General features: G+C 50.9%; 1 protein-coding gene across 8 annotated transcripts in view; it reads left to right on the top strand.

Annotated features, from left to right (window-relative positions):
- CCBE1 (collagen and calcium binding EGF domains 1) overlaps positions 1-21,872 on the top strand; it is a 240,068-nt gene that overhangs the window by 204,445 nt on the left and 13,751 nt on the right. For 4 of the 8 annotated variants that reach the window (XR_015153572.1, XM_086372473.1, XM_086372471.1 and 1 more), the window contains exons 5-7: positions 257-409; positions 11,860-11,966; positions 20,252-20,372. Coding sequence is in view for 4 of the 8 variants with exons in the window: in XM_086372473.1 (XP_086228599.1) it covers positions 257-409; positions 11,860-11,966; positions 20,252-20,372 (381 nt within the window). In the remaining 4 variants the exon portion in view is untranslated. The remainder of the gene's footprint in view (positions 1-256; positions 410-11,859; positions 11,967-20,251; positions 20,373-21,872) is intronic. The other 4 variants (XR_015153575.1, XR_015153573.1, XR_015153574.1 and 1 more) reach the window with 1 other exon arrangement.

Below are 21,872 nucleotides of genomic sequence, written 5' to 3'. Positions count from 1 at the left end.
CCCCGAGCCACGTGACCTGGTAGCGGCATAGCCCCACACAGGAAGCCCATCAACCATCCGTTTGTTACCATGGTGACCTTGCCGGAAGTGCTCTTGTCCGGTCGGCCTGCGTCTCTAGCTTCCCGCATTCTCCCATGCTCTGGCGACAGAGGTCTGGCAGAGTGGCCTTTGCCGACATTAGCAGAGGGGCCAGGCCTCTTGTGTCAGAAGTGGTCTCTTTGAGACTAAGCGTTCTCTGCATTTGGTTCAAACCCAGATATCGATGAGTGCGCCACGAGCAACGAGACGCTGTGCGCGCACATCTGCGTCAACACCGTGGGCAGCTACCGCTGTGAGTGCCGGGAGGGCTACGTCCAAGAGGAAGACGGCAGGACGTGCACCAAGGAAGACAAGTACCCCAATGACACTGGTGAGTAGGCGAGAGGGGCACCCCGCAGTGGTGGGCGGGCGGGCGGGTGGACGGAGGATGGATGGACAGGTGGATGGGTGGACGGGTGGATGGATGGACGGAAGGATGGATGATGGACGGACGGATGGATGGGTGGGTGGATGGACGGAAGGGTGGATGATGGACGGACGGACGGACGGGTGGGTGGATGGACGGAAGGGTGGATGATGGACGGACGGACGGACGGGTGGGTGGATGGATGGATGGACAGGTGGATGGGTGGACAGGTGGATGGGTGGACAGGTGGGTGGGTGGGTGGGTGGGTGGATGGATGGGTGGATGGAGGGATGGATGATGGATGGACGGACGGACGGGTGGGTGGATGGATGGATGGACAGGTGGATGGGTGGACGGGTGGATGGATGGACGGAAGGATGGATGATGGACGGACGGACGGATGGGTGGGTGGATGGACGGAAGGGTGGATGATGGACGGACGGACGGACGGGTGGGTGGATGGATGGATGGACAGGTGGATGGGTGGACAGGTGGATGGGTGGACAGGTGGGTGGGTGGGTGGGTGGATGGATGGATGGATGGATGGGTGGATGGAGGAATGGATGATGGATGGACGGACGGACGGGTGGATGGATGGATGGACAGGTGGATGGATGGATGGATGGATGGGTGGATGGAGGGATGGATGATGGATGGACGGACGGACGGGTGGATGGATGGATGGACAGGTGGATGGATGGATGGATGGATGGATGGGTGGATGGAGGGATGGATGATGGATGGACGGACGGACGGGTGGATGGATGGATGGATGGACGGGCGGATGGACGGATGGATGGGTGGATGGGTGGGTGGGTGGATGGATGGATGGAAGGATGGGTGGATGGACGGACGGACAGACGGGTGGGTGGATGGATGGATGGATGGATGGGTGGATGGACAGGCGGGTGGGTGGATGGATGGGTGGGTGGGTGGATGGATGGATGGATGGAGGGATGGATGGATGGATGGACAAATGGACGGATGGACGGACGGGTGGATGGATGGATGGACAGATGGACAGATGGATGGACGGGTGGATGGATGGATGGACGGATGGACGGACGGGTGGGTGGATGGGTGGATGGACAGATGGATGGATGGACAGGTGGATGGGTGGGGGGGGTAGATGGATGGATGGACAGATGGATGGATGGACAGATGGATGGATGGAGGGATGGATGGATAGATGGATGGATGGGTGGGTGGGTGGATGGGCAGGCAGGCACTTGGGAACCGACAAGTTTCCTCCGGAAGCTACAGACAGGACATGGCATGTGTGTGAATAGCAGGTGGGATCTGGGTGAGAGAAAGGACAGAAGGGCACACCCCTGGGGACCCAGTGAACCGCAGTGCCTGTTGGCCGCAAGGCTCACGAGCTGCTCGTGAACCGGGAGAAGCTCAGCACCCAGCACAGAGGGGGCATGCTCATGGACAGATGGGCAGGACTCAGGGACCAGCTAAGACCAAACCAGGAGGGACAGCGATGAGGCCAGATGCACTGGGTTCCCCCAAGGAAAACGAACGGGCTGAATAAAAACACGAAACGCTTCTGAGTGAGGCAGCAGTCCACCTCGGTGCTGCCGAAAGCAGAGCCTGGGGCCCCATGCCTGCGCGTGAGCCGTTACTTGGTTCACAATCAGGTGAAAAACAGAAATGGAGAGCATGGAGAACCGTTTTCTAGTTGTTCATTTTTATTGCCTTTAGTATGCCCAGTGGAGGCCTTTTAGGTGCTGACCTTTCTTCAGAGAGTTTGAGCAACTCATTTGTATTCTTTTGACTGGATTCAGCTGAGACGTCTGATGGCTTAGGGATGTGATCCACCTGAGTGTCGGTCACTGCCTTCTGTAAGCGGTGGGGGAGGCCTTTCAGGCCCGTATCCAACCCCGGTAGGCCCCGAAGCTGCTGGCATCTCCCTGAGCTCAGGGCCCAGCTTCGCCCCCTCAGGAGGGGAGAGAGGCAGGAACACTTCTCTCTTTGGAGAGATCAGCTGGACCTGGGCAGTCTCCAGACGGGGAGGGGGCTCCCAGGGCAAATGATCTGGTCCAAGAACTGCAGGGAGAGGAAGGGACCGGGGCTGCTGGGAGCTCAGCAGGTAGTGCTTCTCCCATGTAACCTGATATTCTAAAAAGGGTGGACACTGTGGCCATCAGCCAGGGACAGCCAACAGCTGGGGACCAGCTGCCGGGCGCAGAAAAACTACAAAGCCAACCCTGAGAGCAGCCGGGGTGAGTCATGAACAAGCCGCCGTCTATCAGGAATAACGTGAAATGTCTGCATGGAGTCAGCGCAGGGGTGGGCAATGGGGATGGTTGGACTCGATCAGAGGGCTCAGTGCGACGCTTTCTAAAGCCTGAAACACGGGGGCCAAGGTGCCCAGAGGTGCGGAAAAGCAGGGGCTCACAGTCTTTTGAGCATCAGGGTTGAGAAAAGATTTTTGCCCCCACAAAGAATCTGCCTGCAATGCGGAAGACCTGGGTTCAGTCCCTGGGTTTGGAAGATCCCCTGGAGAAGGGAAAGGCTACCCACTCCAGTATTCTGGCCTGGAGAATCCCATGGACTCTGTAGTCCATGGAGTCGCAAAGAGTAGGACACAACTGAGCGACTTTGACTTTACTTCACTTCCAGTGAATACTCAGGGTTGATTTCCTTTGGGGCTTCCCTGGTGGCTCAGATGGTAAAGCGTCTGCCTGCAATGCTGCAGACCCAGGTTCGATCCCTGAGTCAGGAAGATCCCCTGGAGAAGGAAATGGCAACCCACTCTAATATTCTTGCCTGGAGAATCCCATGGACAGAGGAGCCTGGTAGGCTACCGTCCATGGGGTCACAAAGAGTCGGACACGACTGAGCAACTTTACATACTTACTTACTTTTTTAAAATTAGCACTTGGAATTAAAATCCGTTTTGTCCCATGGTGGAGAAGGTTTGGGGGAGGAGAATCGTCTACTTACCTCTTAGGTTATGTTCCTCATTGAAAGGAAGGATCTCACTGGAAAAAGAAAAAGTGAAACACGAGGTACACTTTGCCACTGGTGTTGTGTGTAGGCTGACCCGAGACTCAGCAAGAGGAAAGACGCTTTCTAAATGTTCGTCTTGGAATTGGATTTATAGCTGTGCTCCGAGCCAGGGAGCCCATGGGCTTGGGCTGTTGTTGTTCAGTCGCTAAGTCATGTCCCACTCTTTGCGACCCCATGGACTGCAGCACGCCAGGCCTCCGTGTCCATCATCAACTCCCGGAGCCTGCTCAGACTCATGTCCATTGAGTCAATGATGCCATCCAACCATCTCATCCTCTCTCACCCCTTCTCCTCCCGCCTTCCATCTTTGCCAGCATCAGGGTCTTTTCCAGTGAGTTGGCTCTTTGCATCCAGTGGCCAAAGTATTGGAGCTTCAGTCCTTCCAGAGAGTATTCAGGGTTGAGGGGTCCTCAACCGGGTAACCCTGTTGTGTCTGTGTCCCATTTCTATTCAAATGAAGTCGTGTTTACCTGGGTGTAAGGGCAGCATTGAGCAACCCAGTCTAGAGAGAACCAGCAGAGCGGGCAGCGACAACCGCTGAGTGGGGTTAGAGGCTAAGGATCTCCAAACAGCAGAACCTGAGTCGTCCGTGAGCACTGCCCAGCTGGGGGTGGGGGGTGGGGTGGGGTAGCGTGGTCTGCCCAGAGACCCGACCTTACCTAGCAGAGACCAGAGGAGTCGGATGGAATTTCCGGAGCCTAGGGCAAGATTTTAGACTCTGAATCGACTTGTTCTGTGGTCTCGGGTGGCCTCCGCCTCTTGCACTAATTCTTAGCTTCCTTGTCCTCATCCCTCTGAAGCCACCCTGTCCAGGGATGGGTCTGAGCCAGAGGTGGTGACAGGCTGGACTGTGATGGGAGGCCCTCACGTCCAGCCTTGCTTGTGGGCAAGGTGGACTCTGAGAGGGGCTCAGCCCAAGGGCCAGGGGATGGGAAGGTCTCACTGCAGCTTTGAAATTAAGTCTCTTGTGCTGAATTGGTCCTGTGACCACACTCCTGTTTCCTTTCCTGAAAGATGAATTGCACTTTTTAAAAAATATGCAAACATACACTAAGTTTCGGTACAAGAGATCAAGAATTTAAGTGATGACCAGTCAGACTTCTAAAGCTGAGAATTCAATTAAAAAAAAAATCGGAGAGGTCTTAAGTACTGATTGGTTTTGCACCTTCTCTACTGTTACTTTCATTTAAAGACTATTTTACCAACCATTTATTGCACCATTTTTCCACATTGTCTTCCATAGGGCTTTGTGGTCCTGGGAGATGTCAATAAGCCTTTCTTTGTTTGAAAGGTTCTGTGTTCAGATGTTCAAGGAGAATGTATTTACTGCTTGCTTCTGCAGGATTCATGATATGAGTGTATTAAATGCCCAGAGCTTGCCATTCAAGGAGTTCCCTGTAGCTCAGACAGTAAAGAATCCGCCTGCAATGCAGGAGACCCGAGTTCAGTCCCTTTGTTGGGAAAATCCCATGGAGGAGAGCATGGCAACCCACTCCAGTATTCTTGCCTGGAGAATCCCATGGACAGAGGAACCTGGTGGGCTATATCCACAGTGTCACAAAGAGTCGGACATGACTGAGCGACTCACACACACGTGTGCCATTAAAAAATGTTAATTTTGATTAAACCTGTACTCCCCGAAATTATTTTCTGAAGACACACTCATAAGCATCTCACAAATGGCAGTGTCCTGAAAGATACAGTTTGGAAAATTCTAACGTATTAGCATCGAAGAGCTGAGCCCTGGGGCCCAAAGTCGACAGGTCATCTGGTCAACTTTCAGGCAAGGATGCTGTCACCGCCAGGTGAAGCAGCCACAGTCTGAGGGTGGGCGGCGGGGAGCTGTGGGCTGCAGATCACGGGGCCTCTCCTGGGTGAGAGCAGGCTGACGCTCGTCCGTCCCGCCCTGCAGAGAGGCAGTCGTTCCTGCTCAGTGGATGTGGCCCGTCCGTTTCATCAGGAAGAGCGGGCTCGTGGTGGAACAGCCCAGCTCCCTGCACAGCTGAGCCTGGGCTTTGAATGCTCTCTGTCCTCCCTCCTCTGCTTCCTCCAAGCATCACAGCTACAAAGAGCTGGACCGTTCCAGTTTTTAAAACTACCTGTGGTATCCCACTGCCTGCCCCCAGCAGCCGCATGCTGGAAGGATCTCTCCATATTTCATTTTCAGTGACTCATCTCTACTGAATTCACCACATAGTCACAGAGGACTCATGGTTGGTTTTCATGTTTTACTGAGAAAAACGTTCTAATGCAGGTAACCAAGGACATCAAGGGTAGGAGCTGAGGGGAGTAATTCGTCCCCATAATTAAAATTATGGGAAAGGACGGGCACATTCTATGCCCTGAACGTTAGAATCATTACTTACACACTGGGCCCCTGAGGAGGTGGGAGCTTTGATGATTCAGGCAACAAGAAGTGAGTGTTCTGGATTCATCTCTTCAGCAGCTGTGATGCAGCGGCAAGTTCCCCTTGGCTTGGGAGTCAGGAGAGCTGGTAGTCAGAGCATCTGTAGTGTCTACCAGCTGGATGTCACTGCACAGGCAGCTCTCCCGACCTCAGTTTCCTCCTCTGTAGACACAAGGGGGTTGGGCTAGGTGAGCGCTGAAGACCCTTTTACCATCACAAATCTTTTTCACAATTTGATGTGATTTAGACAAAGATCCATATACTCAAAGCTATGGTTTTTCCAGTAGTCATGTACTGATGTGAGAGTTGGACTTAAAGAAGGCTGAGCACCACAGAATTGATGCTTTCAAACTGTGATGGTAGACAAGACTCTTGAGAGTCCCTTGGACTGCAAGGAGATCCAACCAGTCCATCCTAAAGGATATCAGTCCTGAATATTCATTGGAAGGACTGATGCTGAAGCTGAAGCTCCACTACCCTGGCCACCTGATGTGAACAGCTGATTTGTTGGAAAAGACCCTGATGCTGGGAAAGATTGAGGGCAAGAGGAAAAGGGGACAACAGAGGATGAGATGGTTGGATGGCATCACTGACCCAATGGACATGAGTTCAAGCAAACTCCGGGAGCTAGTGAAGGACAGGGAAGCCTGGCATGGTTCAGTCCATGGGGATGAAAAGAGTTGGATACAACTGAGCGACTCAACAACAAAGTGTCAGTGGAAATAACTTAAGCCCTGCCAGCCCCATGAGTCCCTGAGCGGCTTTTGTTTCTTTGTGCTTTTATCTAAGTGAGTTCGAAAGGCATGCCTGGCCTCAGCACCTTCTAAACCCAGAACTTTGTCCTACAGTGTCTAAAAGATGAAGAATTATCATCCAGATATTTAGGGGTAAGGAAAGTTAGGAGCCAGACCAGCCCCGCATGTGGGACGCCAGAGGCTGCTGCGCAGTTTCATCCGTTTGGGACTAATTCTTAAGCCCATATTTCATCACAGTCATTTTTCTTTTGAAGAAGAGATAATGATGGAGTGTAAACACGTGTGATCTAAATCCCTCTTCCAAAATCCACCCCCCTCCCCCCGCTTTTTCTTTAAACTTTGCGTTGTCTGCCATCTGTAATGTTAGAAGAGTTTTAAATCGACCACAGCCTCAGGTCATTCTTCAGGAAGTGCGTAGACAGCAGAAGGGCTGGCCTTCGAATGGCCTCTGCTCACGGCAGGGTGGTCGTGTGCCCACGAGCGTCAGGACGCCAGCATCTGGCCAGTAGGCAGGAAGAGCACACTCCGCCAGTTTGATCTTTGTCTCTTTTCAAATATGCGTCTGGAGCCAGTGACGTCACCGCCAGGACATCTGTGGTCCCGATGCAGAGACAAGGACGTGCTGGCTCCATCGTAATTAGCTTGCTGGTCTCTCTTTTTCAACTTCTGTTTTGTTTTTGTTTTTTTTTTCCTGATAAAGTGACCTTGACCCCCAACATCACTTATTACAGGGACAGCCAGGTGTTTCATATAACTTTCAGGCTCCACTAATCCATGATCAGCCATTCTCAACCTGAGGAGCTTTCAAAGGCTGATACTATTCCCTTTCTGTGACCCCCTTATGGGTGGGGTGCAATATGGTCTTCAGGAATTTTAAACAGCTCCCCACCACCACCCTAGATGGTTGCAATGTGCCACCAGAATTGACTACCCACCAGGCACAAATCTTCAGTCAACTTTTAAAACCATATGTGTTTGGTGACTCTGCCTGTATAAAACATGTTGAGACCATCCTTTAGTTTTTCCAAGTTTGTTAAATATTACTAATATGGTATCTCAGGAATTCTGTTTATAATGCTTGCGATGTACAGCTCCCCTCAACTTCAGTAAAAATTAGAGCTACACGCCCCCCTGTGGCTTGTCGATGATACTGCACCTTTGAAATCTGAAGGCGTTGGAACAGGGTAAGGGATGGCTCTCTTAATGTGGTCGTGGTCACACGCATGACCCCATCATTAATGGAGAGTCAGAGATGTCTACCCACATTTCTAAAAGAATTACTAATGTACCCTGCGTGGGATTTTCTTAGCTCCGCATCTTACTGTATCCTGCATTAGAATAGGATACATGAGCTCCGATTCAGGATAGATTGCATGTTCTGCATCTGCACACACCATTATCTTCAGACCCTCTGGAAGCTCCTTCCAAAGGATGATGCAAAGAGCCTTCCCTTGATCTGTAATTTTGCAGGATTAATAAACGACGATAGCCAACCATGACAAGGATACTAACATTTCTCAGGTGCTTGCCGTTTACCAGGCACTGCTCTGGTGTCTTACAGGAGTCGTCTCAGTGCCTCGTGGCACCCACAGGTGATGGCTGTTTTACTGATCCAGGAAGGGATGGTCGCAGAAGCTGTGACTTAGAGTCAGCGGCAGGATTCGAGCCCTGATAAGCCTCCACTCCTTACTCTGCTCCTCTGTGACTGTGGGAGCTTCCAGAGGCTTTGGGACAAAGTTACCCTTGTTCTCTGAGTTTTGATAACTCCAAAGAGGGAAAGGGAACAGGCCAGGGATTTCCAGGTGAGCCGTCGTTCGGCACAGCTGTTTCCCTGCAGCGGTGATGCTGAACTCACAGGTGCTTCAGAGTCACTTGGAGACTTGGATGGAAAGTCTCCACCACCAGGCCACACTCCCAGGATCCGGGCTCCCTCGGAACCCATATGCTGCTGCTGTCGCTGGCCTAGTGGTCACACGTGAGCCCACCTGGCAGGCTGCCCTCGGTGTCCTGGGCAGAACCCCCAGGAGCGCCCACCACAGACCCTGTAAGTGCTTGCCCTCTGCACACGTCTTCCTGGGAAACCTAACCCAGATGGCAGCCCTTCTGTGCATCTTACTTTCCTCATCTGTAAAGGAGGTTGAACTAAAGATGCATCAATTCTAACATTCCACGATCTGAATGAAATAGCGTCCAGAGCCTGGTAAAGAGGTTTATTATTGAGAAAATATCAAGTGGCCTTAATCACACCAATACTCGATAAGTTTAGCTGAGTGTATAAAAACAGAAATGGACAGATGGGCTTTTAACCCTTGTTTGTGATGGGCCGGTTCTGCCAGCAGGGCTGGTTCCTTAAAAGGAAGGTTGATCTCAAATTGTTGAACAGGTATCCTCATTTATTTTACACTGTCGGCACCTCATATGGGGCTTGGTAAATCGCAGATTTTCCATAACTGATGAGAGAGAGATGGATGGATGGATGGGTGCACAGATAAACGGATGAGAGGTAAGTGAGCAGGGAGATTGGATGGATGAGAGTGATAGATGTGTTACCGGATGGGACAGCATATACTGACCAGTAGATGGGTTGAAAGGGATGAATGCTCACTGGGAGACCTGGATGTCCTCCAGCTGTCCCAAACCTAACAAACCCAGACTTCCTGTGCACAAGTCCACCATCCTTTGGCATCGGCACAACCAAAGGTGGGTAAGGCTTCAGTCCTTTACCACCAAGCGTCTTCTTGCATGAAAATTCCATCCCATCCTTATTATGCTGGAGATGGATCTAAACTAGTTCTCCTCCATGTTCAAGCTATGTGTGTTCAAGCTCCATAGGCAAGTGGACTTGTAAATGGTACAGTAAAAGGCAACAAAGAGTCGAAAGGGAAGTGCCTGATTTGGGCTCAGATTCAGGAAATCTCAGTTCTAAACCCAAATCAGTTAATGACTTGCTGGATAACTTTCCTGACATCACCAAACCTTAGTTTTCCCTCATTCTGTTGTTCATGTTAATCCCAGAATCCTTGCCAGTTTTATCAGGCAAAGGGAATTCAGAAGAGCTTGGTGGGCCTGAAGCCTCTGCCAGACACCCTCTCCTGTCTACTGGAACCCAGCCTTGTGCCAAGGATTTAATAGGCGTCACCCCAGTTCATCCTCACAATAGGCCTGGGTCATAGGAATTCCAGTATCATGGTTGAAGAAATTTGGGCTCATAGTGGTGAGATCACTTCCTTGAGGTCCCCGAGCTAGTGACGGCACTGGGGTGTGCAACCCTATGCTGACTGAGGAGGTCGTGCCCTTAACCGGCATTTCACCAGCTCCACTTCACCTCCTCCAGGTGAAGACTTTTTCACAGCTCGTCGTGACACAGCTGTGACGTGAATGGAACCAGTCTCCCGCGGGTATCAACTGAGTGGGGGCGGGGGAAGCTCCTGGTGGGACGGAATGAGCCTAGAAGACGGGGATGAGCAAGCAGCCTGGTTATATCGCACACACAAAGGATTTAGAAAGAGGCTGCCTTGGTAAAGAACCCACCTGCAATGCAGGAGACCCCAGGTTCAATCCCTGGGTTGGGAAGATCCGCTGGAGAAGGGATAGGCTACCCACTGCAGTATTCTTGGGCTTCCCTTGGTGGCTCAGCTGGTAAAGAATCCGCCTGCAATGCGGGAGACCTGGATTCGACATCCCTGGGTTAGGAAGATCCCCTGGAGAAGGCAAAGGCTGCCCACTCCAGTATTCTGGCCTGGAGAATTCCGTGGACTGTATGGGGTCGCAAAGAGTCAGACACGACTGCGCGACTTTCACTCTGTTGCCTTTCTCCCAGAGGTTCAAGTGCTTCACCCAGTCAATGCTGAGACAGAGCTTCAGGCTGTGTATTCAGGCATCATGGTGTTGCTTACGGCCGTTCAGCAAGACTGAGAGCCTCTTCCCCCGCCTCTGCCTGCTGGCTTAAGAAGTGGGTTCCCAGCGTGTGTCCTCTAAGCCTCAGGCCTCCCACGCAGCACGGGGGGTGCATTTGGCCAATGAGCTCTGAACATGCTCTACCTTCCACCCTGCGCTGCTGCTGTGGGTCTGAGAACTCAGCTGCCAAGTTGCCCTCAGGCATCCTCCCCTCCCAGAGAGTGTCTCCCAGACGAGCTGTCTCGGTTGTGGAGGCTAAGTGTCTGGGATCACGGTGTCTGTGGGGTTGCACCCTTATGAGGGCTCTGATGGAGAATGTTCCAGGTCTCTCTTCCAGCTACTGGTGGGTTTCCAGAAGTTTTTTTTCCCAGAAGGAAAGGGCTTTATTTTTATCTCTTACCATAGCTTTACAAGCAAGTTTTGTTTTTTCTTTGGTTGGAGTATAGTTTGGGTTTCCTAGGTGGCACTAGAATAAGGAACTCTCTTGCCAACGCAGGAGATGTAAGAGACGCGAGTTCGATCCCTGATTTGGGAAGATCCCCTGGAGGAGGGCATGGCTACCCACTCCAGTATTCTTGCCTGGAGAATCCTCATGGACAGCAAAGCCTGGTGGGCTACAGTCCACGAGATTGCAAAGAGTCAGAGACGACTGAGTGACCAAGCCACACAGCATGAAGGCTGTGTAGATACTGGGTCGTGTCGCTGTTTGGCATTTCCTTAGAGAAACGTGATTTTTCAGAAAGCACGGCACTCCCGTGCTCTGTGGGACAGCACTGGGACCTGCCCGGGGCCTGTCTCGTTTGGCCCTGGATTGGCGTGCCCAGGGCGCCTGGCACTTCTTCACTGATGTTCCTTCTCAGCGCCCAGCCCTGGTCTGGGGCACCGCCTAGCCTGGCTGCGCTCTCTTTGAACAGCTGGATCATCAGAAGTGATCCAGTCCAGCTTTGTGAGCACTGCCCTGAGTCCTGTCGCCTGGGCTTGGGGGATGATTTATGGCTTGTGAATATCAGCCCTTAGAGGGACTGTAAGTCGTGTTGGGTTGCTAGAGCCTGCCTCGTGGTAAAAGGGCCACGGCTCACTTTTTCACACATGGAAGAGGAAGGTGCTAGGGTGACTAAGTGGAAACAGCTGAGCTTAGAGTGTGAGGGGGTCCCCTCTGCTGACCCCGTGACCCAGGCATGCCGTCGGCGACCCAAGAGCTATAAAATCACCCGCCTCCATCCCTTGCAGATTTTGGCATCAGCCGGCCCACCTGGGACCACCCTGCCTGATGTGGTCTCCTGGGGGCTGGATGCCCGCAGCCTTGCAGGCAGACTCGAGTCCGTCTCTCCCCTCAGGGCACGACGACGAGAAGGTGGAGAACGCGGTCCGAGCCGCCACCTGCTGTGCCACGTGCAAGGAGTTGCACCAGGTGAAGCAGACGGTGCTGCAGCTGAAGCAGAAGGTGCGTGCGGGCGCGTTAGAAACCATCGCGTGAGATAAAGGGAAGTGGGGGACGTCTGGAAGCAAGAAGGCAGTGTCCACCCATGGCTTGGTTGGATATTCCCTGAGATTGGTGCCAACTGGGTTTGGACTGGAACGCTTTGCCCAGCCACCCTCAGAGCTCAGTATAGTTCAACAGAACAACGAAGGCAGGGCGGTGGTGGTGGTGGTTCAGTCGCTCAGTTGTGTCCGACTCTTTGCAAACCCACAGACTGCAGCACACCAGGCCTCTCTGTCCTTCACTGCCTGCCGGAGTTCGCTCAAACTCATGTCCGTTGAGTCAGTGATGCCATCCAACCATCTCATCCTCTTTCATCCCCTTCTCCTCCTGCCTTCGATCTTTACCAGCATCAGGGTCTTTTCCAATGAGTCAGCCCTTTTGCATCATGTGGCCAAAGTTTTGGAGCTTCAGCATCAGTCCTTCCAGTGAATATCCAGAGTTAATTTCCTTTAGGATTGACTGGTTTGATCTCCTTGCTGTCCAAGGGACTCTCAGGCATCTTTTCCAATATCACACTTTGAAAGCAATGACTAGTAAAATAGCCTGCTAGGTAAGGGGCACAGGAGAATCAGAGAGAACGAACTATGATTCGTGCAGCTTTTTGTGAAATGAACATCCCGACGCGTGGCCCTTTCATGATTCTAAATAGGATACAGTACAGTCATCGTTTGCCTGTTTTATCAAAGCAAACATCTTTATAAACTTCCACAGCTGGTGATGAATTTCTGTAGCAGCTTTATTTTTCACGTTTAAAAGTTACAGCCTGTACGTTGGGCTCCACGCAGCGGGGAGAGCAGTGCCTTGGGAACATTGTGTCGCCAAGCTGGAGGACTGACTCCCTTTGTCTGAGGCTCCCACACATGCCTGATGGACCAGATTTCTAGTAACATCATTGTGCTGAGAGGAATGCCCCTGGGGGGATTTAGAACCCTGAAATCCTGTCGAAGGCCCCAGTCGATGGTGTTTATTATACCTGAGGTCAGTGAATTCACCAGTCTGTCAGCAGCTCAGAAATTGCTCTTCTGCTGGTAAAACATAAACTTGCTAGTTTATTTAATTGCTTCTCCTGAAGGCTCTTAGTACATCAAAGAGGTGTGTGTGATCTGTTTAACTTTGGCATCTAGTTATTGTAAAGGACGAAAGGGTACGATTAGACAGTATTGCTTTTCTGTGTTCAACAAACATGCAGGCACGTGAGATCCATAGCTTCCCGTGAAACAGGCAGGTCAGTCGGCTGAGAAGATCAGTGGCTTTTCCGGCTTGTGGCACACTGGTGGTGAAGATCTCCCAGCTTTAACAGACGCATGTACATGTGTGATGTTCCAGTTCCCAAATAGCTTGTAATCTGATTGACCAGGCAGAAAACCTTGTAAGTGCATCAGTGTAAATTCAGAGTTCTAAATAATACTCCCCACAGAGATATCCTCAGGTTGAAACTTGGATTGGTATCAGTATTTACAGAGTTGAGTCTGAAAAAGAGTTCATGGACGAAGTTTGCGTTTCATAGGCCAGAGGATTTCGGGCCTGAGGGAGGCAGTTGATGAATGATGGATGTCTCAAGGCCCAATGCTCGTCTCCGTTTTCTTCTCTGGAGAATTAATAATCCAAAAGCTACAGAGAAGCTCTTTCTAGCCTGAGTGATTTTGAGAGTCACTGCTGCTAAGTCTCGCTGGTTCAGAGACTCAGTTGCTAATTCACCATCTGGCTTTCCCCTCACCTCCCTGCAGTGTTTTATGATCCATGAGAGAAGAAATGTTATAAAGAACTTGAAATGTTATGTTCCCCTAAGGCCCTTGTAGGTGAGCTGCTCACAGATCCAGCGACAATGCTTGGTAGCCCTGCAGTGACTCTCAGGCACGGGATTTGGCCTGGAATTGGTCTGCCTTATACCGAGTTCTCCTAAAGGCGGCTTGGTGGTGAAGACTCTGCCTGCCAATGCAGGAGAACCCGGGCTCGATCCCTGGGTTGGGATGATCCCCTGGAGGTGGAAATGGCAACCCACTCCAGTGTCCTTGCCTGGAGAATCCCATGGACAGAGGAGCCTGGTGGGCTATGGTCCATGGGGTCGCAGAGTCGGACTCGACTGAGCGACTGAGCACGCACATGCATGCCAGGTTCTCCTGCAAGCCCACTGTGGCAAGTGGGCTAAAGCTGACGTTAAAGGAACTTCACAAGGAACGCTCCTTTTTTACACTTTTTACCTATGTCCTTCGTTTTTGGCTGCGCTGGGTCTTCGTCGCTGTGCAGGGCTTTCGTTGGCTGTGGCGTGTGGGTCTCTCACTGCAGCGGCTTCTCTCGTCGTGGAGCACGGGCTCTAGGAAACGCGGGCTTCTGTAGTTACGGCACAGGCGCTTAGTTGCTCCGCCCCCTGTGGGATCTGCCCTGAGCAGGGATCGAACCCACGTCCCTTGCATTGGCGGGTGGATTTTTACCCACTGTACCACCGGGGGACCTCCAGAGCAACGCATTGTTAAAGGTGCCTAGTAGAATGTGGTGTTCTGCAGTTGATGAAGCAGTTTCACAGCCAGGATCCCGTTTAATTCTCACCGTGATACCCATATTGTCAGAGAGCTGCAGTCGCTGCCCGGGAGGCAGAGCAGACCCTCATTCTAGGTCTCCTGACCCCTCCTCCTGCAATGCCGCAGGGCTTGTCGGTTGCGTGTCAGCCTCCGCTCACTGCTGCTGAAGCCAGCTGTTCTGTTGGAGACAGAGCCTAGGACAGCTGCCCACATACACTTCGGCTCAGAAGTAGGTTACCGGGTGTCCTGGACCGTGGCCAACCCCACCGCGTAAAACCGTGCGCAGATGTGTTGAACGACACCGTGAGGGTGCAGTCAGCGAAATCCTGACGTGGGAAGCTCTGCAGGGCCGACGCCCTGGGCCCCTGATGGGTAGAGGCTAAGGACAGGAAAGGTGGAGCAGCCCCCCGCAGGTTAAAGCAGCTTAAAAGATGTCTTGTTTTTTTTAAGTGAGCGAGACTAAACCAAAGCATCTAGGCCTGCACAGTTGGGCCATAAATTATTTTTTAAAGCATAGGAAGTGATTAAAACCAGGATAATAGTTACTTTGGGGGGAAGGAGGGGTGATTGGGTCAGGGCCTGTGGACAAAGTTCTGATGTTGGACTTGGGTGTTCGTTAAAAGGGTGTTTGTGTTATAAGATTTCACTTAGATATAGAGTTGTGGGGATTTTGTTTTGCTTTGTTTGGGTACATTTTTAAATTTACTTGTTTTTGGCCACACCAGCACACATGGGATCTTAGTTTCCCAACCAGAACTTGAAGCTGTGCCCGCGGCGTTAGAAGCACAGAGTCCCAACTGCTGGACCACCAGGGAAGTCCCCAGATTCTGTGCTTTTATTTTCCAATTGAAAAAAAAATTGTTTTAATGGTGTAAAGATTCCATCATTTAACTTACAGGGAGGGGTCATGGTCCCATCAGAACACTGAAGAAAAATCTGAGCCAAGGGACCAGTTTTTCAATTTATTATGTTTTTTAATGATATGAAGAAATTATTATTTTTTCAGGTTTGACTTTTTAATTGAAATATAGTTGATTTACAATGTTATATTGGTTTCAAGTGTTCAACATCATCAATATTTTTATAGGTCATATTCCATTTTAAATTATTATGAAATATTGGCTATATCCCCTGTGCTGTACAATGTACTTTGTGGTTTATTTGTTTTATGCATAGTGGTTTCTACTTGTTAATCCCCTTCCCCTCTCCCCCGTGGCAACCGCCACTTTGTTCAGTGTATCTGGTAGTTGTCCATTTTGTTCATTTGCTTTCTGCTTTGATTCCACCTGCAAGTAATCACAGAGCATCTGGCCTTCTCTAACGCATTTTACTTAGAACAGTGCTCTCCTAGTGCATCCACGTTGCTGCAGATGGAAAGTTTTCATTCTTTTTTATGTATCCAAAGGAAACAAAGGCTTAGACGGTAAAAGCTCTGCCTGCAATGCAGGACGGGTTCAATCCCTGGGTCGGGAGGATCCCCTGGAGAAGGGAATGGCTACCACTCCAGTATTCTTGCCTGAGAAATCCCATGGACAGAGGAGCCTAGTGGGCCACAGTCCATGGGGTTGCAAAGAGGCAGACATGACTGACCGACTAACACTTTCAAAGAAAAATGCTAATTCAAAAAGATACATGCCACCCAGTGTTCATAGCAGCATGATTTACAATAGCCAACGGAAGCAACCTAAGTGTCAGTCAACAGACGAATGGATAAGGAAGCTGTGGCGTGTATATACACACACACACACATAGACACCGTGGAAGGAGCAAGTTTTTAACAAGACCCTCGTGTCCCTGTAGCAGAAGCAATCTGAGTTGAGGCTGCATTGCTGCAGAGCAGTCAAGGGAAGCGTGAGAGAGTGGTGAACCCCTGCTGTGGCCTGTGACGGGCTGGGAGATGATGAACGATGAGAAGGCACAGAGTGAAAATTTGCCTTAAATAAGCTTCCTGTCTGAGCTGAGAAACCAAGCCCACCGCGGAGTCAGCCCACATGGCCGAGTAGGCTGGTCCCGGCAGCGGAAGCTTCAGAAGCGAGAGACCAACGAGGTTTCCCAAGCGTGCACAGCTTTGCAAGCTGGCGGCTGCTCCTTCACTCTAGCGCAGCCTTTCTTGCCAGCAGACTGTGGCTTCTCAACGTTCCTCTGCGACCTCAGTCTAGCTGCTCTGTACAATGGGTCTTCTCAGGAGGCCTGGGAAGACTAATCCGCTTGAAAGTGATGGCAGGCTGCTTTGCCGAGTATCATGAGTAACAGGAAGAGAGGCAGCTGGGTGTTGTAGTGAGGACCACAGATTCCAGAAGCAGATGCGCTTGGTTTAAGCCCTAGCCCCACTACTTTCTGGCTGTGTGACCCTGGGTAAGTGACTTAACCTCTCTGTGTCACAGTTCTAGAAAAAGAAGATAACAGTAATACGTACTACATAGGACTTCATAATCATCAAGTGAGTAAATATTTATAAAGGGCTTAGAATAGTCCCTGCCACCTAGAAAGAGCTCTGTAAATGTTCTCCAGAATATAAGAAACGTGAATTATAAGTGCTAATAAAGTGCTTTACAGGCCGCACCTCATTTGTCCCAATAGCCCTGCGAGGTAGGTGCTTTATTACAAAGGCTAGCATAAGATACTGATATCCATAATTCCACTGACTGATTGGAACCCATGAGAAATGCAGACTCTTCTTACAAACTTCTTCCCAAACATGTCTGTGTAGAACGTCAAGCCAGGATTTCTGGCCAACTGCCTCCCAGACCCAGCGAGTTTACTCTGTGCTCGTCCTGCGGACACTTAGAGGTCTAACTGGCGGGAGCCAGGAGGTAATTACCCAGCAGGAGGCCAGCCAGGAAGCTGAGGTCGATGTTGACGGGGTCACCTCACGAACTTTACAAGGAAGCAAAGAAAGCTGGACAGGGCATGGAGTGGGCTGGGCTTGGTTATAACATTTTCATCCAAAGACTTGCTCGTCTGGTCCAAACCTCTAGTTTTATAGACATGAAGATGAGAACCTGGAAAGGCGAAGGGACCCACCCAGAGTCACACGGCTACCTACAAACAGCCAGGAGCAACCCCCGACCCCCACACCCCACCCCTTGCAGCATCTGCACTGTGTCTGTGGTTGTAGGTGCTGGTGATTATTAGTCTGGGCGCTGAGCCAGGCACATTTAAGACTTCCGTCACTTTCCTCCTCCCAGCAGCCCGTCGTAGGTGGATATTATGACCTTGTTTTATAGATGAGAAAACCAGGCTCTGTAGCTTGCCAGGGTCCCACAGGCAGATCGCAGCAGTTTGTTGTCGTTCAATCGCTCAGTCGTTTGCAACTCTTTGCAACCCCATGGACTGTAGCACGCCAGGCTCCCCTGTCCTCCGCTGTCTCCCAGAGCTTGCTCAACCCTGTTCACTGAGTCCGTGATGCTGTCTAACCATCTCATCTGCTGCTGCCCCTCCTCCTCCCGCCTTCAGTCTTTCCCAGCATCAGGGTCTTTTCCAGTGAGTCAGCTCGTCACATCAGGTGGCCAGAGTATTGGAGCTTCAGCATCAGTCCTTCCAGTGAATATTCAGAGTTGATTTCCTTTTCGATTGACTGGTTTGATCTCCTTGCAGTCCAAGGGACCCTCAAGAGTCTTCTCCAACACCACAGCTCAAAAGTATCGATTCTTTGGTACTCAGCTTTCTTTATAGTCCAACTTTCACATCCATACGTGACTATTGGAAAAAACCATAGCTTTGACTAGATGGACCTTTGTCGGCAAAGTGATGCCTCTGCTTTTTAGTACACTGTCTAGATTTAACATAGCTTTCCTTCCAGAGAGCAAACGTCTTTAGTGTGGCAGGACTGAGACTTAAGCATAGATCTGCCTGATGCTGAAGCCCGTACGTGAGATTCACGTTTCAGTTCTCCTCACGTTTCAGTTCACTTCTCCTCTTCAGTTCAGAAGCAGATAATAACACTGGACCAGCCTTCAGGGGCCAGTGTTGCCCCCTCTGTCCTCTCACTACAGTACTTTTCCTTATAAATTCCCTTCACTCGGGGGTTCTGACCCTCAGAAACACAATCTCCTTTGGATTTTACACCCCTGAGTCAGCTTTCTGAAAGGAAGAGACAAGAGCTGCCATTTACCAAACACTTAGTATGGCTTCCTTAGTGGCTCAGACAGTAAAGAATCTGCCTACATTGCAAGAGACCCGGGTTCAATCCCCAGGTGGAGAAGATCCCCTGGAGGAGGAAATGGCAGTCCACTCCAGTATTCTTGCCTGGAGACTCCCGTGGACAGAGGAGCCTGGTGGGCTACCGTCTGTGGGGTCGCACAGAGAGTCAGACACGACTGAGCGACTGATACTTTCACTCCCACTTATATGTTCCAGCTCCTCTCCTGGGCCCCTGATACACACTGGTGTAATCCTCCCAGTTCTAATGGCGGGCATTTTCTGTCAGGAAATGGACGTTCAAAGCATTTAGTTCTTAGCAAAGGTCTCACTGATTCCTGGCCTTGAGGAATGCAAAAATCATTCATGTCTGAGGTTTCTCTGGCTTCTCATAGAATGAGCCCCTGAAATCTGAGAGAGAGGGAGAGAGCAGGAGATCCAACCAGTCCATCCTAAAGGAGATCAGTCCTGAATATTCACTGGAAGGACTGACGTTGAAGCTGAAGCTCCAATACTTTGGCCACCTGATGTGAAGAACTGACTCATTTGAAAAGACCCTGATGCTGGGAAAGATTGAAGGCAGGAGGAGAAGGGAACCACAGAGGATGAGATGGTTGGATGACATCACCGACTCAATGGACATAAGTTTGAATAAACTCTGGGAGTTGGAGATGGACAGGGAAGCCTGGTGTGCTGTGGTCCATGGGGTTGCAAAGAGTTGGACACGACTGAGCGACTGAACTGAACTGAACTGAAAGGGCTCGGGTGGGGGGAGGCAGCAAGTCTTTTAAGATGTTGTCTCAGAAGGTTCACACTGTCGATTATGTCTTTTCCTGTTCATTAGGTACCTAAACACAGTGGGTGAAAATTTAGCCTCCACCTTGTAAAGGGCTTCCCTGGTGGCTCAGACAGTAAAAATCTGCCTGCAATGCAGAAGACCCGCATTCAATCCCTGGGTCAGGAAGATCCCCTGGAGAAGGGAAGGGCAAGTACTCTTGCCTGGAGAATCCCATGGATGGAGGAGCCTGGCGGGCCACAGTCCATGGGGTCGCAAAGAGTTGGACACTTTTAAAGGGAAGAGTGCCCGACCTTTGTGGACATATTGTAGAGTTTCCCGACCACCTGAGCACGCAGGTGACCTGTGAGCCATGTTTTCCTGGCTCCCAAGGCTGAGATCTTTCAGAGCCGAGACCATGTGTTGGTCACCGTGGTCACCTTAGAACCGAGCACGGTACCTGGCATGTAGTAGTTTCTCAAATATTTGATACATAAAGAGCTTAACGGAAAGCCTGAGGCAGATCGACTGTGTTAATTATGGCATTCATGAGTCTAATGATATTCAGGCAGACTGCAGCCGATCCAGGGTCGCCCACTAAGCAGCTGAGCACTCTCAGGCAAGTTGTGTTGACTGGAAGGCCTCTGGGTTTAGAAGGAGGGTCTCTCCAGCCCTTCTGGCTCTGACGGGTTCGGATAAGGGGAAAGAAGCCAGGGCAGGCTGTGAAGCCTCTGCCACACACCGCCTGCAGTGGGGCTGCCTGCAGTGGGCCCGGCACCGTCTCCTGACCCAGGTCCCTCTTCTCTTTGCAGGTTGCCCTGCTCCCCAACAGCGCTGCCGACCTGGGCAAGTACATCACTGGTCACAAGGCACTGGCCTCAAACGCCTACCTTCCAGGTCCTCCTGGCCTGCCTGGGGGCCAGGGCCCCCCTGGTGAGTATGAACGTGAATGTGAGCGTCAGGCAGCCACGTCCGACTCTTTGCAAGTCCATGGATAGTCCATGGGATTCTCCAGGCAAGAATACGGGAGTGGGGAGCCTTTCCCTTCTCCAGAAGGTCTTCCCAACCCAGGAATCGAAGCCAGGTCTCCCGCATCGCAGGCGGATTCTTTACCAGCTGAGCAGTGAAGAGGAGCATGAAAGGGCTGTAGGTTCACCAGCCAGAGCCTGCCAGGAGCTCACCTTTAGTGGGATGGGACTGAGTTCTTTAGCTTCCATGGGTGGGAGCAGAAGCCAGGGTCCAGGGAACGCCCACGCCAGTGTGCAAGAAATGGACAAACAAATGACCAACAGTCATCAGGGGAAAAGTCATCGTCCTGGACTGGACCGGGGTCGTAAAGGTCATTGTTAGGTTACAGGGAAACAAATGAAAACTTTTTAACATTAGCATGTGTGAACGTCAGATGGTGTGCTGAACCCCTCTGGGCTCATCAGCTGCTCTCACGATTCATGGCCAGCCTCGTCCCACTGTTTTCCAGTCCTCTCTCCTCCTCCTCCTATTATTGGTCAACACACTTACATTGATATTTATTTTTATATCTGTCTCTACATTTCAGTTCATTAAGTCACCCTCACTGAGATACAATTGTATACGATAAAATGTACACACTCAAGTTACAGTTGGACGAGTTTTCACATATGCCTGCACTCTACATGTGCTCAGTCACTTCAGTCGTGTCCGACTCTGCAATCCTTTGAACTGTAGCTGTCCAGACTCCTCGGTCCATGGATTCTCCAGGCAAGAACACTGGAGTGCGTTGCCATGCCCTCCTCCAGGGGATCTTCCCGACCCAGGGATCGACTCCGCGTCTCCTGCGTCGTCTTTGTCTCAGGCTGCTTCTTTACTGCTGAGCCAGTGGGGAAGCCCTGTGCGCACCTTGTATCAAGCCCTTACTAAGCACCACCTTATATCTGGTCTACATCCAGATATAGAAACTCTCCATCACCCCCAGAAAGTGCCCTTGTGCCCCTGGCAGTCTACATCCTCAGCTCCAGGTAACCACCAACCTGCTTTCTGTCGCTGCAGTTTTGTCTATTCTAGAACTTCACGAAAAGGAATCTATTATTTTGTCTGGCTTCTTCAGCATACCGTTTTGGAGATTCCCCCCTGCACTCTGAACAAAATCCCAAACATCCTGTCTTTACATCGGGAAATATGCAACAAGAACTCAAAACAGTGACGGGACGTTTTCTCTTTTATTATGAGTCTCTCCACAGATAGATCAGTATTTTTTTTTTCCATACTAGTGAAGGAAATATTATTAGGGTTAGCAAATGTTCTGAGACCTGGACATCTTATCCCCACTGCTCATCGTCTAGCAGTGAGCTGGGTGTTGTGACTCCTGACATTTTAATGGGGACAGCAAAGCACTCGGAATGAAAGCAAGTGGAGTGACACAGTACCTGTCTCCCCCAACTAAAGAATTCAGGTGCT

Source organism: Bos grunniens, chromosome 24 (genome assembly GCF_055505025.1).
Source record: "Bos grunniens cultivar Pamir isolate PY7600 chromosome 24, Bosgru_T2T1.0, whole genome shotgun sequence".
NCBI lineage: Eukaryota > Metazoa > Chordata > Mammalia > Artiodactyla > Bovidae > Bos > Bos grunniens.
The sequence above is the reverse complement of the archived record's forward strand: the minus strand, read 5'-3'. Positions and strand labels throughout refer to the sequence as shown.